General features: G+C 47.0%; 1 protein-coding gene across 1 annotated transcript in view; it reads right to left on the reverse strand.

The window, feature by feature from the left end:
• Window positions 1-9,499: 9,499 nt before the first annotated feature.
• The window catches only part of LOC147709751 (protein LEG1 homolog), a 117,660-nt gene continuing 110,763 nt past the window's right edge, over window positions 9,500-16,396 (reverse strand). The window contains exons 5-6 of the mRNA XM_086928217.1: window positions 14,014-14,252; window positions 9,500-9,879 (exon numbers count right to left, since the gene is read on the reverse strand). Coding sequence (XP_086784343.1) covers window positions 9,710-9,879; window positions 14,014-14,252 — 409 coding nt within the window. The 3' untranslated portion in view covers window positions 9,500-9,709. The remainder of the gene's footprint in view (window positions 9,880-14,013; window positions 14,253-16,396) is intronic.

Consider the following 16,396-nt stretch of genomic DNA (forward strand, 5'->3'; position numbering starts at 1 on the left):
CCAACCCCTTCCAGCTCAGAAAAGAAAGTATGAACAACAAAAAAAAACACAACCTCAAAGGAAAGAAAACACCTTCTTCCGAAACACTCTAGACAAAGCTAAAAAACCCCGCCAAAGGGCTCTTAAACATCGTCCAAAATCAATCCTCCAAACCTGCCTCTAAATTACAGTGCAACAACCAAGACAAGTTCTTCAATGAGAAAATCACCAAAATGAAGCTCTCCCAAGACTATTACCCACAATCTCAACTCAGCAACTCTCGCCAACCCAACCATAGCTCACTCCACAAGCTCTAAAACCAAGAATCCTCCCCCCATTAACCACAAAACTAAACCAATTCCCAAAACCTCCTTCCACACCCAAGAATTAGAAGGACTTCATACTTTCACAGAAGAGCATATCTCCATTGTGATTGCCAAATCCAAACATTCCCCCCACCACGCACACCCACTACCTGCCTCCCTGACTAAAAAGCTTAACCTAACGTGCGTAGAGACTAATGACGAAACTCAATGGACTGTAGAACTATGATAATTTCTGTTTTTAACTACAGGAACAGTGTCCAACAAATATAAATCTGTATTGTGTTTCTCCTATGTTATTGTGAATATTTTAATTGTTTTTTACTGAAGGACTACATTTTGGCTTATGTGTCCAATTACGTGTGTGTTCCTTTTTTAACAATTTGTGATATATGTTTTTTATGTACAATTTCTTTTGAATAAAAAAAAATATATATATATATTCTTCTAGTAAGACATTGGTTTGTGGTTAGTACATTGAGGCTCCACGGTATCTTTAGTCCCATTTCTAACCTAAATATTGTTAGGTAACGTGTTGCCTAGGACATTTTTTATAATCTGAAAAGCTTAACCTCACACCAGTGAAGTAGTGTGGCTCACTCGTTAGAGGCGGCAGACCCGAGAGCAGAGGACGGCCCGGGATCAGGGTTCGATTCCCGGCGCGGCAGGTTTCTGGACCAGGGTCAGCGGACTCGATAATTCTCTCGCCTCGGTGCCCACTCTGATCAGCGATCACACTCGGCAACTCTGGGCATTAGCTTGCCTCATCTTCACTAACGGCCCCACCAGACCGCCGGGGATGCCTGGTCTCACCCTGGAGATACCCATTAAGGGACCATCTCTCAGGGAAGCCAGGAAGGGTTTCGCAGCGGTCGAAGCGCCTTGGGACCCTACGGGTAAGTAGTGCGCTATATAAATGCCAATACATACATACATACACCTCTATAGACTAAGATCATTACCAGCTCCCTGAACAATGGGCAACCTGCATTGCATTTGATACTACCTGCATTGCATTTGATCCCGGGGCCCCGTACAGCCGAGCCATCGCTGTTGCGGCAGGCAGCCCGAGCACCTTCCCCCCTTTCCGCCACTTCGCCGAGCGCGAGGCCATGCCCCCTCACAGAGGCCACGCTCCCTTCCTCTCCTCGACTTCCCATAAATCATGTGCCTTCACCGGACGCGCAGCGGACGAGCGCAGCGGGGGCGACGTTTGCGCCCCGAAGGCGCGCCTAAGGCAAGCCCGTCTGCGCCCGTCCGCGACCGAACGCGCCCAGTGCCTAGGCCACCCTGTTATCCTGGCCCCCTACAATACTCGTCAGCACAACTTACTGCTCTCCAAGGCCCCTGGCCTATCGAGGGATCCCTGACCACCCATCTCAACAACTTGGGACTGACAATCCCAGCTGGTTTTCCCACCTCTCCTGACCCACCTTATTCGCCCCCGGTCCCCCCCCTTCCCCCTCCGGTTCTAACTTCCAGGCCAGTCCTAGGCAGACACCTCTCTCTATTTACTACCTTAACACGCGTTCTACAGTTAAGCACAACCACAAACTCTTTGTTCTATTGGATCTTCACAAACCAGACCTCCTGTTTCTTACGGAGACTTGGTTTCGTGATAGCTCCCTCCCCATCTTGTTAGCATCTCTCCCTGCTACCTACTATGTCCTCCGAGCTGATCGGCCAACCGGTAAATCAGGTGGGGGTGTTGCCCTGATTGCCCGGAAGGAACTGCCGTTTCAACCTCTCAGCTTTCACCCGATTGGCATATCAGACTTCCTAGTGGTCCGTTCACTCTCTCTCAAAGTACCCCTCACTTGTCTACTTATGTACCGTCCCCCCCAACCTCCTCAAACCTTTCTTGACGGGTTTCAAGAACTTGCAGCCACCCTAGCAGTTAACAACTCTTCAGTCTTGGTACTGGGCGACTTTAACTTCTGGCCCGCTGATCCAGCTGAATGCCCCACCTCTAAGGAATTCTCCGAAACTTTACGCTCCCTCAATTTCATCTCGCACATTCACTCCCCTACGCATACCCAAGGTCACACCCTTGACCAGATTTGGTCTCTCAATTGTCCTATTACGTCCTTATCTGTCTCCCCTTGTCCCTGGTCCGACCACTCCTTGATTTCTTTTTCCTCTCAAATCGGCCCGCCCACCAAACCCTCGCACCCTAAAAATATCTGGGTAAGATCCTGGGGCCAGGTGGATGTAGCCTCTCTAGCTGCCTCTCTTCCCGCTTCTAGTCCAATTATATCTGGCCTGTCCTCCTCAGATCAAGCTAACACCATAAACTCTTGGCTTCGTTCAGTCGGTGAGTCCATCGCCCCACTTAGGCGGGTCCCCTCTAGACGGACAAACAATTCCAATCTCTGGTTCAACGATGAACTGAAATCGCTAAAACTTTCAGTCCGGCGAGCAGAACGGGCCTGGAGACGCCAGTACTGTCCCTTCTCAAAGCTAAGTATACTTCCCTTCTGTTGCAATATAAAAAACTTATTTTTTCCACCAAAAAGGATTATTTTTCTTCTAAAATTCTAGTCGCAGACAATAAACCTAGAGAAATCTTCTCTATCGTTAATAAATTGGCCTGTTCCGATAGAACTTCCCTCAAGCCTTCCCCCTCACAATCTTTATGCGACTCCCTGAATTCTTACTTTTTTGGATAAAATTGCAACAATCGGAGCTAACATTCCCCCCCCTCCCCTTCTTTCCGTATCCCGCCCTGTATCCCTACACAGGCATGTCTGGATTTTTTCCCTCTACTAACCGAGGAATCTTTCCTCTCCCTCCTGTCCTTGGTTAAATCCGGGTCTCCACTTGACCCTTGCCCTGCCCATGTTCTCTCCCACATTTTCACGTGTTGCCCACAGCCTTCGCTTACCTTTCTTAACTACTCCCTTTCCCAGGGTGTGGTTACCCCTGTTCTTAAAGCTGCGATAATCCTCCCCATTCTCAAGAAACCTGGTGCAGACCTTTCTGACCCCGCCAACTATCGCCCTATTTCCCTACTCCCTTTCTTAGGGAAAATCTTGGAGTGACATGTCACCAGAGTACTTACCACCTACGTGGAAGAAAACCGTATCTTGGCTCCTCGCCAGGCCGGTTTTCGCCCAAGTCACTCCACCGAGTCAGTCGTGCTCTCAGTACTCGACAATCGTAGAGAGGGATTAGACACCAACATTCCCCAGGCCTTGGTTCTACTCAGTCTTTCCGCCGCCTTTGACACGGTGGACTATTCCATCTTACTTTCCCGTGTCGGGGCGGCGGGGATCGGTGGCACAGCCTTGGTTTGGCTGTCCTCCTTCCTAAATGGCCGCACCCAAGCGGTCCGTCTGGGAGACTTCTCGGCTGAACCCCGGAAGCTGCTATGTGGGGTTCCTCAAGGTTCCTCCCTCTCTCCCTTATTATTTAATTTGTACATAGCCCCCCTCATCTTTGCACTTCAGCAAATGGAGGTATCCGTATATAATTATGCGGATGACCTCCAGCTCATTTTTTCTCTTTCTCACTCCCCTGACTCTAAATTTAATTTTCCATCCACCATGCCTTTCATCCGGGACTGGATGAATCACAACCACCTGAAATTAAACCCAGATAAAACCGAGTTGGTCTTGACAGGTGGTTGCTCCAGTCCCTGGTCTCCCCTCTTCTGGCCCCCTTCTCTTGGGCCCCCTCCCTCCCCTTCCTCCTCGGTTAAAACCCTTGGCATTAAACTCAATGACCAACTCACTTTGCATTCCCAGGTGAGTTCGGTGGTTTCCTCCTCTTTTTTGTCCCTCCGCACTATCCGTAGGGTCTCCCAGTTTTTCTCTTTCACTGCCCTAAAACTTATCACACTGGCTATGGTCATCTCTCGATTGGACTACGCTAATGCCCTCTATTACGGTATGCCTGCCTACAGCGTACGCCGGTTGCAGCTGGTTCAGAACCAGGCTGCTCGCTTGGTTTACAATCTCTCCAGATTTCACCATGTCACTCCCCTTTTGAAATCCCTACACTGGCTCCCCATTCATGAACGCTCTCAATTTAAGGTAGGCTGCCTTGTCTTCCAGGCCCAGCTAGGCTTAGCTCCTGCATTTGTCTCCTCAGAGATCAAACTTTATGCCCCTACCAGGGAACTCCGCTCTTCCTCCCTTCATCTGCTGACCATCCCCCAATTCCGCCGAAAAAAATGGGGAGGCTCCAAATTTTCCACTCTTGCTCCCTCTCTCTGGAACTCCCTCCCAGTCTACCTGAGATGTACTACCCAATATTCACTTTTCAGAAAGGCTCTAAAAACCTTTTTATTCTTCAAAGCCTTCCCTCAATAAATTATCATTAGTTTCCCCCCCCCCCGTCTTTCTTGTCTCTGAGGACTTGATCTACCATAGCGCCATGGAACCGTTCCAATGTACGCGCGCTTTATAAGTAATTTAAAACTCAACTCAAACTCAATGGGCAGATGCCTGATTACCTTAAACAAGGCCAAGTCACCCCCCTGCTGATAAACCCTGATGCAGACTTGAAAGATTCTAACAACTTTGGACCCATCACCAACCTTTCATTCCTAACAGAAATCCTGAAGAAATATGTTCTCTCCCAAATCAACCAATACCTGGACTCCAACAACCTACTTGACTCCCACTAGTCAGGTCCCAGGAAGGGATGCAGCATTGAAACAGCTATACTGAATATAACATATGACGTCCACAACTTTCTCAATCAATCAATCAATCAATACATTTATAACGCGCACTACTCACCCAGAGGGTCTCAAGGCGCTTGGGGGGGGGGGGAGGGGGTCCGCAACTGCTCAAACAGCCAGGTCTTGAGCTTCTTCCTGAAGGAGAGGTGGTCTTGGGTCAGGCGGAGGTCGGTCGGGAGGGAGTTCCAGGTCTTGGCGGCCAGGTAGGAGAAGGACCTTCCTCCTGTTGTCGCTCTTCGGATGCGGGGGACGGCGGCGAGGGCGTGACTGGTCGATCGGAGATGGCGTTTGGGAGCGTAGAAGTGGAGGCGGCTGTTGAGGTAACTCGGGCCCTGGTCGTGTAGGGCTTTGTGTGCGTGGGTGAGGAGACGGAAGGTGATTCTCTTGTTGATGGGGAGCCAGTGCAGGTCTCTCAGATGTCCGGAGATGTGGCTGCGTCGGGGGATGTCGAGGATGAGTCTGGCTGAGGCGTTCTGGATCCGCTGGAGTATTTCTGGAGCTTGGCGGTGGTTCCGGCGTAGAGGGCGTTGCCGTAGTCCAGGCGGCTGGTGACGAGGGCCTGGGTGACCGTCTTCCTGGCCTCGGTGGGGATCCACCGGAAGATCTTACGTAGCATGCGCAGGATGTTGAAGCACGACGAGGAGACGGCGTTGACTTGTCTGGTCATGGAGAGGGAGGAGTCGAGGATGAAGCCCAGGTTGCGTGCGTGGTCTGTCGGTTTGGGTGCGGTGCCCAGGGCGGGGGGCCACCAGGTGTCGTCCCAAGCGGAGGGCGCGGATCCCAGGATGAGGACTTCGGTCTTGTCTGAGTTCAGTTTCAGGCGGCTGGTTGTCATCCACTCGGCTACGTCTTTCATCCCTTCGTGAAGGTTGGCTCTGGCGGCGGCGGGGTCGTTGGACAGGGAAAGGATCAGCTGGGTGTTGTCGGCGTAGGAGATGATGTTGAGGTTGTGTTGGCGTGCGATGGCCGCCAGGGGGCTCATGTAGACATTGAAGAGGGTGGGGCTGAGCGAGGAGCCCTGAGGGACGCCGCAGATGACTTCGGTGGCCTCTGACTTGAATGGTGGTAGGCGAACTCTCTGTGTCCTTCCGTCGAGGAAGGAGGTGATCCATTCAAGTGCCTTCTCCTGAATTCCGACGTTGCTGAGGCGCTTCACTAGGTTGCGGTGGCAGACAGTGTTGAATGCTGCGGAGAGGTCTAGGAGGATGAGGGCCACTGTTTCTCCGTTGTCGAGCAGGATACGGATGTCATCGGTGGCAGCGATGAGGGCGGTCTCGGTGCTGTGGTTGGCCCGGAAGCCAGACTGTGAGGGGTCGAGGGATCCATTCGTCTCGAGGAAGGCAGCCAGCTGCTTGTTGACGGTCTTCTCGATGACTTTGGCTGGAAACGGGAGGAGCGAGATGGGGCGGAAGTTCTTGAGTTCGGTGGGGTCCGCTGTTGGTTTCTTTAGTAGAGCGCTGAGTTCGGCGTCCTTCCAGGACTCGGGGAAGGTGGCGGTGTCGAAGGAGGTGTTGATGATGTCCCGCAGGTGGGGTGCGATGACAGCGTCAGCCTTGTTGAAGATGTGGTGAGGGCAGGGGTTGGTTGGAGATCCGGAGTGGATGGAGTTCATCATGCGGATGGTGTCTTCTGTGTTGATCGGTGTCCAGGCGCTGAGGGTGGTAGTAGGGGGCGTTGGTGTGGTCGTGGGGAGCGTTGTTTGTGTGTTGAAGCTGTTGTGTATGTCCGCGATGTTGTTGTCGAAGTAGGAGGCGAGGGAGTTGCAGAGGTCTTGCGATGGGGTGATGTTGTTGGCCCCGGCGCTGGGGTTGGAGAGCTCTTTCACGATGTTGAAGACTTCTTTGCAGTTGTGTGCGTTGTTGTCCAGCCGGTCCTTGAAAGCTGTTTTCTTGGTGGCGCGGATCAGTTGATGGTGCTTTCTGGTGGCGAGCTTGAGGGTGGTCATGTTGTCCGGTGTTGGCTCCCTTCTCCAGGCTTTCTCGAGGGCTCGGCAGTTCTTCTTGGAGCTCTTGAGTTCGTCGGTGAACCATGGGGCCTTCTTGCTGCCGGGTCTGTTGGGCGGGGTCCTCAGTGGGGCGAGTTTATCCGCGCAGTTGCTGATCCACTCCGTGAGGTTGTTGGCGGCCTGGCTGGGGTTCGCTGAGCTGGTGGGAGGGTGCTGGCTCAGGGAGGCGGCGAGCTGGTCTGCGGTGATCTTGTTCCAGCTTCTTCGAGCAACCTGTTGCTGGTGGTGGTGGATCGTGGTTTTTCTGAAGGTGAAGTGGATGCAGCTGTGGTCCGTCCAGTGGAGTCCGGTGGCGTGGCTGAAGGCGATGTCTTTGCTGGATGAGAAGACGGCGTCGAGTGTGTGTCTGGCGAGGTGGGTGGGTGTGGTCACCAGCTCTTAACATAAAGAGATATAGCCTGCTCATCCTTCTTGACCTTTCGGCCGCTTTTCATATAGTTGATCACAAGTTACTCCTAGATGTCCGACAAAAGTGTATTGAAGCTGAGGCCACTGCTCTGAAATGGTTCTATTAATTTCTTCATAACCAATTCCAGCTCATAAAAACAAACAACACAATGTCCGACATCTCCCCCATAACCCAAAGTATCGCGCAAGGCTCAGTCCTTTTGCCTACACTCTTCAAAATGTACATGGAACCCCTCATTACCATTCTGAAATAAGCAAATATCTCCTATCATCAATATGCGAATGACACTCAGCCCTACCTAGAAATATCCTCTATTGACAACATTCACATCTTAACTCCAAACTCACAAAACTGGCTATCATACAACTAACTCAAACTCAAACAAAAAAATACTGAAATTCTTGTCTTCTCCAATCACAACTACCCCCCACAGATCCAAGAATGGGCAAGTTATATGGGCTTCCTAAACAGCAAGCTTACTTTAGCCGACTCAGCTAAATCTTTAGCTATCTCTCTGGACTTCAGACTAAACATGAGCTCTCACATGACCTCCACTGAAAAGGGTACTTTCTACAGCATAAAACTCCTCAACAAAATGAAGCCTTTCCTGTAGCTTAAAGATCGCAAAACCACAATGCAAGCTCTAGTTCTGTCCAGAATAGACTATTGAAATGCCACACCCATTGGAGCACCCAAGGAACACGTATCCCCATGAGAGCCACCCTAACTGCAGCATCAAGAATGGTCATAGGACCAAAGAAACACAACCACATCACCCCCATGCTGCAAAACTTAAAGTTACTTCCAATCAAAGTGCGTTGTTGTTTCAAACAGCCTGTTTCACCCATAAAGCCCTACAGGATGGCAAACCAGATTACCTCACAGCTAAAATCACAAAAGAAGTTCTCATACACTCCTTTCATCCTCCCTACAAGACACAACTAAACAAAAACCCTCTACTGCTCCATTTCAGGCATTGCCCCAGACATCTGGAATTCTCTCCGAGTACATATCAGAACTAACCCTGCCATGACGAGCTTCAAGAGACAATTAAAAGAAATTCTTCTCAACGGTCGTCTCTATTCCTCTGGAAAATAGCCGCTCTATGTCACCTCTTAATCCCCCACTAATGATGGCTTAGCATTGCTGCAAAGCTTCTCGCTGTTCCAATCCCCAACTCCTCAATCGAACTTCACAACTCTGCCTGAACTGAACTTTTACTACATTATATCAAGTTGGGAACTATCTAGCATCTCTGTTTATTAGTGTACCATGATTGTTTATGATTTTGTTGTGTTTGTTGTTCTCTCTCTCACACCCCTCGGGTCATGTCAGTGCTATATAAAACTCCTAAAATAAATAAATACATAAAAAAGTTAAGTAGCAGAAGTGGAGTCTGAAAACACAAGACAAAATCCGGTCTGTAAAGAAAGCATCACTCATGATTAACCAGAATGAAGCAGATTTAGTCAGTACAGTTTTATTTCAGCACTGCGTTGCTCCGATCTCAGAAGAAAGGAAATTTAGGGAAACTTGTTATGATAACATTTAATTTACATTGTGTCATTTATATTGAAACTTATTCATTTTACTATGTAAAACATTTTAAAGTGTTGTTTTAATTCTGTTTATTTATTCGAGTGCTTGTGGATACACAGTATTTTTTCCGTCTGGTGCATACACAAATAAATCAGAAGGTTTTCTGATGCGTGAGCTGGCCACATCCAGTTGTCCATGTGAGAAGCACGATTCTCCAAATCTAGTCCACACACTTGCAGCGATTGTCCTTGTCTTTTATTGATGGTCATTGCAAAAGCGAGTCGCACTGGAAACTGTAAACGCTCAGTATTGGAAAGATTATGTGGGCCCTGGGGGCCGGGGGGCCTATATTTAACACATTTTCTTTTTATTTTTTTTGGGCTGAAACCTTTGCGGGAGTGTACTCAACAACATTTAACACATTTTTATTTTTATTTTTATTTTTTCTTTTTTTTGCCAGAAACCTTCACGGGAGTGTACTCAACAAATTGCCAAAGTTTCATGCCGATCGGATGAATGGTGTAGTAATGCATAAAGGATACACAGACAGACATACATTTGTTTTTATATATTTATAGAGTACCAGCTTTTTAGATCGTAGTAGAATGCTTATTTATTTCAAGAAAAAATAACTTGAATGCAGCAAGCATAATCACACAGGAGCACTTAACAGGAATGACCCCAGACAGTAAGCAGATGGAAATGATTCATTGACAGCATTCTGATCTCACTCATTCTTCTCCATCTTTGAAGTATGAACTTTACGTTCATGGGCCGGGGATGCAATTATTTGTGCCAGCAACGGGTGACAAAATCCCAATTAATTCAGAGAGAGTATATATTTTGCCTGCAAACATGCTTTCAAGAAGTGCTCGGCAAATTTGGCGGCCTTCCGGCGAACACATGGCCTGCTTCCACATCACCAAAAGGGATCCTCCTGGAGGGTGGGGAGTGGAGAAGGACAAAATTACAATCTTAAGTAAATATATATGTGCCTCAGTAGAGGTTAAGCTCAAGCGAAACAAAACAATAACATGCATTCTAATGGACACATACAGTACACATTGACCAAGTTGCATTTTACATGTGTGCTTTAACACAGTATTTACAAAGTCACAAGACATGCATGGTGTGTAACAGACATGAGCATAATACAATCATTAATATATTAAAACCATGTACTGTTGTGTCTCCTTTACATTTGTGGGAGGAAGAGTGCAATATTTTGACTATTCATAAAGTTTTCGGAATATCTGAGTTAAACTCCTAAGAAGCAAGTGGTATCACTGGGAAATTTCATAAGACTCCAAGGGAGGAGTTACCATTGTTACCATTTTTTAATCGGGAAACAACCTTTACATCGCGGTCATTAGACTGCTATGCCTTTACAACGTAATGCTGTTAGTACGCGTCATTACATTGACTTGCAGTAGATGGCGGTCTAACATAGGAAATAGTATAATTTACTATTGCAGCAGTTTCCCTGCTGTTGCGTAGGCTAGAGTTGGAATAGTAAATTTACAACGCCATCTACTGGACATCTATGTAATGACTTGCATAGTAATGGCATTGCGTTGTTATGGAACGCAATGTATTTGCATGCGTTGTAGCATGCTATATTCGTTTGATCAGCTCTACGTCAGAATAACATTGACAAAGATAATGTCCAAACAGCATATTGCCTCATAAATGTCATATAAAAAATACCATCTCATTAATTGTATAGTTTCTATTACATTAGAGTAGGGAAATTTCTGTTCTGGTTCCGTATGATTTCTCTGAAGTGGTTTAGAAAAATGTTTAAGCTAAAGCCGATTAAAGCATTTTTGTTCACTCCCAGCCTTATGTATACTTTGCTGTGGTGCTGTAGAAAAAGGGAAAACATGGAAAAAGAGTGACTTGACGCTCTCTACTATTGTTTAAAACTTTTACCCACCGGCTTAACAATGGTGGATAAATCTGCATTTAAAACGTAGGACTTAAGTGGAATGTTGGGAAAAACTGGGGCAAAAATAAGGTTTATTATGCTGCTTTCTTAGTATACCTTTTCATCTAAACATACTTTTAGGGAGTCTTCCTTTTGTGATAGGAAAGGGTGTGGGGAGCAATTGCAACTCCATCGGGACTGAGTTGCATAGCTGCCAAGGTTTCAGACTGCTATGTGTGACATTTTCATAATTTCAGTGTAATTATGAGTGACATTTCAATGATTATGAGTGACACTTTCCCGCAAGAAAAGTCAAGCAGTAAAGACGAGAAAAACATATAAATATCAGAAATTACACCCATTAAAACTGCTGAAACTTAGCAGAAATGGAATGCACTAACCTAGTGCTTTTGTAAACTGATTGTAGTTTTGGGAATATGCAGTGCATCATTAGTACAGTCACGTGCTTTCAACAGGGAAATTTAACTCCTCCCGAGTAGCAGTAATTTAATAATACTAAGGGGGCAGATTTACTACTTCTGGCGCATCTCTGCTAATCAGCAGGGATGCGCCAGAAGAGTTGCGACGCATCTTTCCACCTGTGCGCCACCACTGATGCACTGCATTTACAATACGATGCACCGTGGTGCACAAATGGACAGATGCGTGTCGCATCCCCCCGCGGAAAGGCGGCGCATTGCTGGAATTGCGATGCAAGCGCGACGCAGCTCCAGCAAGGCTCGGTGCCCCTATCCCTAACATGCTTCGTCAATCCATACACCTGCTTCAAGCAGGCACAGGGTTTTGACGCAGCATGGCCATAAAAGTGACTGAGTGAAATCTTGTAGATTTCACTCAGCCACTTTTCGGAGACGTTTGCTGTGCTGGAACACCCATGTGCAGGAACGCCCAAATGTGGCGCAGGGCTTTACAACGTGACGCATCTCAGTAGATGCGTCACGTTGTAAACAGCCCACAGCATGGCGCTGGCTTTGCGCCGCCGCTGAGTCACAAACGTGACGCAACGGTGGCGCAAATCTAGCGTAAGGGGCTTGTAAATTTGCCCCATCGTCTCTAATGAAGTCACAACTCTACACTGTTGCCCTTAGGTGGGGAAATTTAAAAAAAAAATGCATCTGCCATTGTCTTTGAGAAGCGTCCCTGTGAGTCTGTCTGTCACATTCACTGGCTCAGCCCACTGTATACAATCAGCTGCTGTACAGTAGCAGAGTCAGTCTGTCCCCAGTCACGACCATGGAGATTCCCGGCATGTGTTCATGTGGAGTACTAGCATTGCCAGGCCATAGCAGCTATTACTGGGGCCCCGGGCTGGGGCACATGCTGAGGGAGGCAGACATCCTGGTCATTTTAGTGATGCCCCAGAGTGCTCTTCAAGTTCAACAGCATGGTATTATGTCTGTGTAGCTGTGAGCAGTGTGTACAACCAATGTATGCAATATAATATATTCATTCATTCAAGCCTAAATAAGTTCTACCACTTATTTCATCATCATTTGTACAACACTGTGTTCGAAGAAGAGCAGAATGGCTTAGAAACATGAAGCTTTTTTCAACACAAGCCCACGAACAGCACAATGTACATAGGGAAGCGAGAAACGATGACATTGTAATACATACTATCCCAACAGCCAGAAAGCGAGCTGCTCTCATGTAAGGACGTCCTTCCCTTTCCTGCTCGTCATCATCAAAATCCCACCAGAAGAGGCGAGACACACAGGCCCGGACTGGCCATAGCGGTCACCGGGCAATCCCCCGGTGGGGCGCACAGATGGGGGCCGGTTTTGGGCCCCTGGGGGCCGGTTTTGTTACATGGCGATTTTTGCAGCATAGCTGCAAAATCGGCCCTGTACCAAAATCGGCCCTGTACCAAAATCGGCCGATAACCGGCCCCGGCAAAGAGCTCGGCCGCACCCTCAACCCCCGGGGACGGGGGTGGGGCCCGACCGAGAACTTTGTCAGGGCCGGCAGTGGTTCCCAGTCCGGCTCTGGAGACACACCCGACCGGATAGAGGGCCAGAGCATCACTTAGGGTGAGCTTTTTGGCACAGCGCCCCATCATATTTTAATGCTGAAGTCCCACCGAGTCACAGCAAATTGAGTGTAAGTCTGCCCCGGCATTTGTAACTAGTAAAGGATGTAGTTTTTTTCAGGTGCGCAGCATTTAAGCAAAAAGACCATCAGTTTTCATGTCAAGAGTCCCATGGTAATTATTGTTCGTCTCCCATCATGGCATCCTGGAGCTCTGGGTGAACTTAATGTATGGGCGTTTTCTCTTCACAAGGATTCAAACAAGTCTACCCGGAAAGTAGCACAGAACACAATATTACGAGTGGGGAAATAAATCAGCTTGTGCAATTGTACACTTTTGTTTTTCTTTTTCTCTGCATGGGAGGCATCTCTCCTCATGAAGAAAAACCATTGTCTACATTCCCCCCTGCTGTGGTGGGTGCTCTGTTCCCACGCACAATCTGGAAGCTTTCTGCGGGAGTTAGATTATGAGCATTTCCAGCAGGGAACCAAAACCAGCCCTGGCAAGGTGCTCGGCCACCCTCCCTCGGGGAGGGGGTTGGGGGTGCCGCCGAGCTCTTTGCCAGGTCCGGTTTTCATTTTGTTATGCTGCAAAACCGGCCCTGTAACAAAATCGGCCCCCATGGGTCCAAAGCTGGCCCCCAACCATGCGGCGCACCAGAGGATTGCCCGGTGCCCGCTATGGCCAGTCCGGCCCTGATTTCCAGAGTGGAATAGGATAGAATTGCAGACTATGACCGTACACAAATAGACATGCTATTGAGGGGTTCCCAACTTACAACACAAACATGCCTTGGGACACTCTCTTCCCATCCATTGAGCGGAATTTACAACTGCATATTTCCTGGTGCTGCTAGTGGAGAAATCTGAAGTCGTGAATGCATTTACACCTGCCAGGGATCCTTGTGTGAATTCCTTGTGAGCATAACTGGAGTTATTTTCAGCCCTAAATACCCTGAGGAATAGAGTACTCCCAGGCTTTTTCTATCAATAAGTGATGAATCTGATCAAAGAAACATTTAGGATGCGTGATTATATTCAACTCCCTGTATATATTAAACACTTCAAAACATATACATGAAAACACATACATACCACTTAACGTATTCAAGGCTCTCAGCATCTTTAACATCGCGCAGACTGCATTTTGTTTCAGTGTGAAATCAAGGATGAGGGGGCATTTATCGCCAACCCTCAAAATGCGGGGAGGTAAATTCGCCTGAAATTTTTGTATATTTTGATAGTCAGTGCTAAAGTGGGTAGCACCAATGAAGTGCACCGCTGCTGCCCAGTCCTCATCAAACTCCACCTCGGGGGTTGGCAGGAACTGCAAGCTACAATAAATGAAAAAACAAAGAAAATGGAGTCCGAGATGAAAAGTACCCTTAAACTAAACAACCAATACAACTGCAGATCATGAAACCTGACTCCATTCAGTAGAATATGCATCAGTGATCTGGTCACTAGGTGGGAAAACAGGAAAGATATAATAGCATTATGTGAGGAAGAGTGAAATGTAGGTCTGTCCCATGTACTATTGTTCCACAGCCAGACATCCTCTAAACCTGGAAGAATATTATTCCTCACTGTACTCATCCCAATGCCATACAGTCATCAGTCATCAGTGGTACCTAGCAGTGGGCTAAGAAGAACATTAAAATAGGTCTGCCCTTGGAAGCAAGATAAGGAACTCATTTCTATAAAAGTAAGGATGTTGACAGTAGGGTTAGAAAAGACACATAGAATATAGCGACCCAAGCCTGTGCCTAGAGGGTGACATCTCCTGAATGTGAACGATTGGATCTACAAGCAGAAATGTTGATGAGTGTTATGTTGAAATCACTACTTGTAAATCTTGCTGTGAAAGAAGCTTCCTTTATTAAAAAATAATGTGTGTTTCCTGAAGACATGATATTTCAGGGGGTACAGAGTGCATTTCGTGATGGATAAGAATACCTTTTTGCACTCCTAAGCTCTCTGATGTTCTCTGTTTTATTGTGCGCTTGTTAGAAGACATTTATGCCCAATGTCACATTTGCACTCTCTTTTTGATCTTTTTTCATGTTATATCTGACCAACCATCCATGAGACAGTTCCTCACCATCTAACACATTTCTTTTCTTCTCTGCTCATTCACAATAATGTTGCAACTCTAAGGAGCTCAGCGACTCCATGTAGCTAGGCCAAGGTCATGCCACAAAGGCATGAAGAAGACAATTGAAAAAAGAATCAACCATATGCTGCATGGGATGCAAAGAACATTAATGCAATGCTCGTACCTTTGCTTTTACACCTGGAATAAGCAAAGGAAGACAAGTCTGTCTCTATGCATTAGGATTCAACTTTGTATAACCCATGCTTCATTAGTCATTTGGAATCATCCTAACCAAGAGTAGATGTGAGGAATTGGGTTGCTGGTTCATGGGGTGGGTGGTGGTGTGAGCCTTTCACAAGCAAGTTACAACACCACAAAAGACACCAAATTAACCTGTGCCTGCCCCTCTAGGACCTTGTCAAAGAAGCAGTAAGGCTCAAATTAGAGACAATGTGTGAAGTGTTTACCCGCACTTAATAAGAAAAAACGAAGTAGAATTCAATCATTTATTTGACACCAAAATGACAAACATTTAATAGGTAGAACAGGAGATAAGCCATTCCAAAGATTAAGGTAAGTACAGTGCTTAAAACCACAAAGCACCAATCGCTGGTAAATGGAGGTGCTAGTCCGGGTGAAAGCCACATATTTAGGCTGACTGCGAGCAGCATGGACTGGATACAGAGACCAGTTGGTCCCACTGAAAAAGTTAAGTTCTCAAACTCCAGTGTGCAGAGTCCAGTTTGTGGTGGTGGTCATGGGGAGGAGGGAAAGCATTGCAAATGGTCATTGCTGTAGCTTGAAGAGCAGCACAGGCATCAATGTAGCATGAAGATCCTGCTGCGGGTCATGGACAGTCTTTGAGGGAAGGTAAGATGTGTGAGGCAGCGGCCAGGGCACCTGACTCCAGACCAGAGGGTGCACGTTCTATCCCCGGTGCAGGCAGCAGGTTAGTCCAGCACCATGTGACTCTGTGCAATGGCTCGTTTAATCTTCCCAACGGCCGCCAGTGCCTTGACACCCTCGGGTAATTGTGCACTTAACAAATACTGGATTTAATTTAAGTTTATTTCAAATCAAATCAAATCAAAACAGCTTTATTCGGTGACAACAAGGCAAACACCATAAAAGCATTCTAACACACATGTATCTAAAGAAAAATACATTCTGACTATTATTCATCAGCAAAAATTAATTGTGATAAAATATGTATGGATTTGACTTCATGGGAAAAATAACACAATAAAATAACAAATCCCTTTTCCAAAAATTCATAAAATGCAATCTGCCACTAGTTCATGCGATAAAGTGCGAGTGCGATCAGTGCAAAAGAATACGGGTAAGGAATGGTATTAATGATCATCTTTGTCATACAGCAGAGCG

The sequence above is a fragment of the Lissotriton vulgaris genome, chromosome 6, assembly GCF_964263255.1.
Source record: "Lissotriton vulgaris chromosome 6, aLisVul1.2, whole genome shotgun sequence".
NCBI classification, from domain to species: Eukaryota; Metazoa; Chordata; class Amphibia; order Caudata; family Salamandridae; genus Lissotriton; species Lissotriton vulgaris.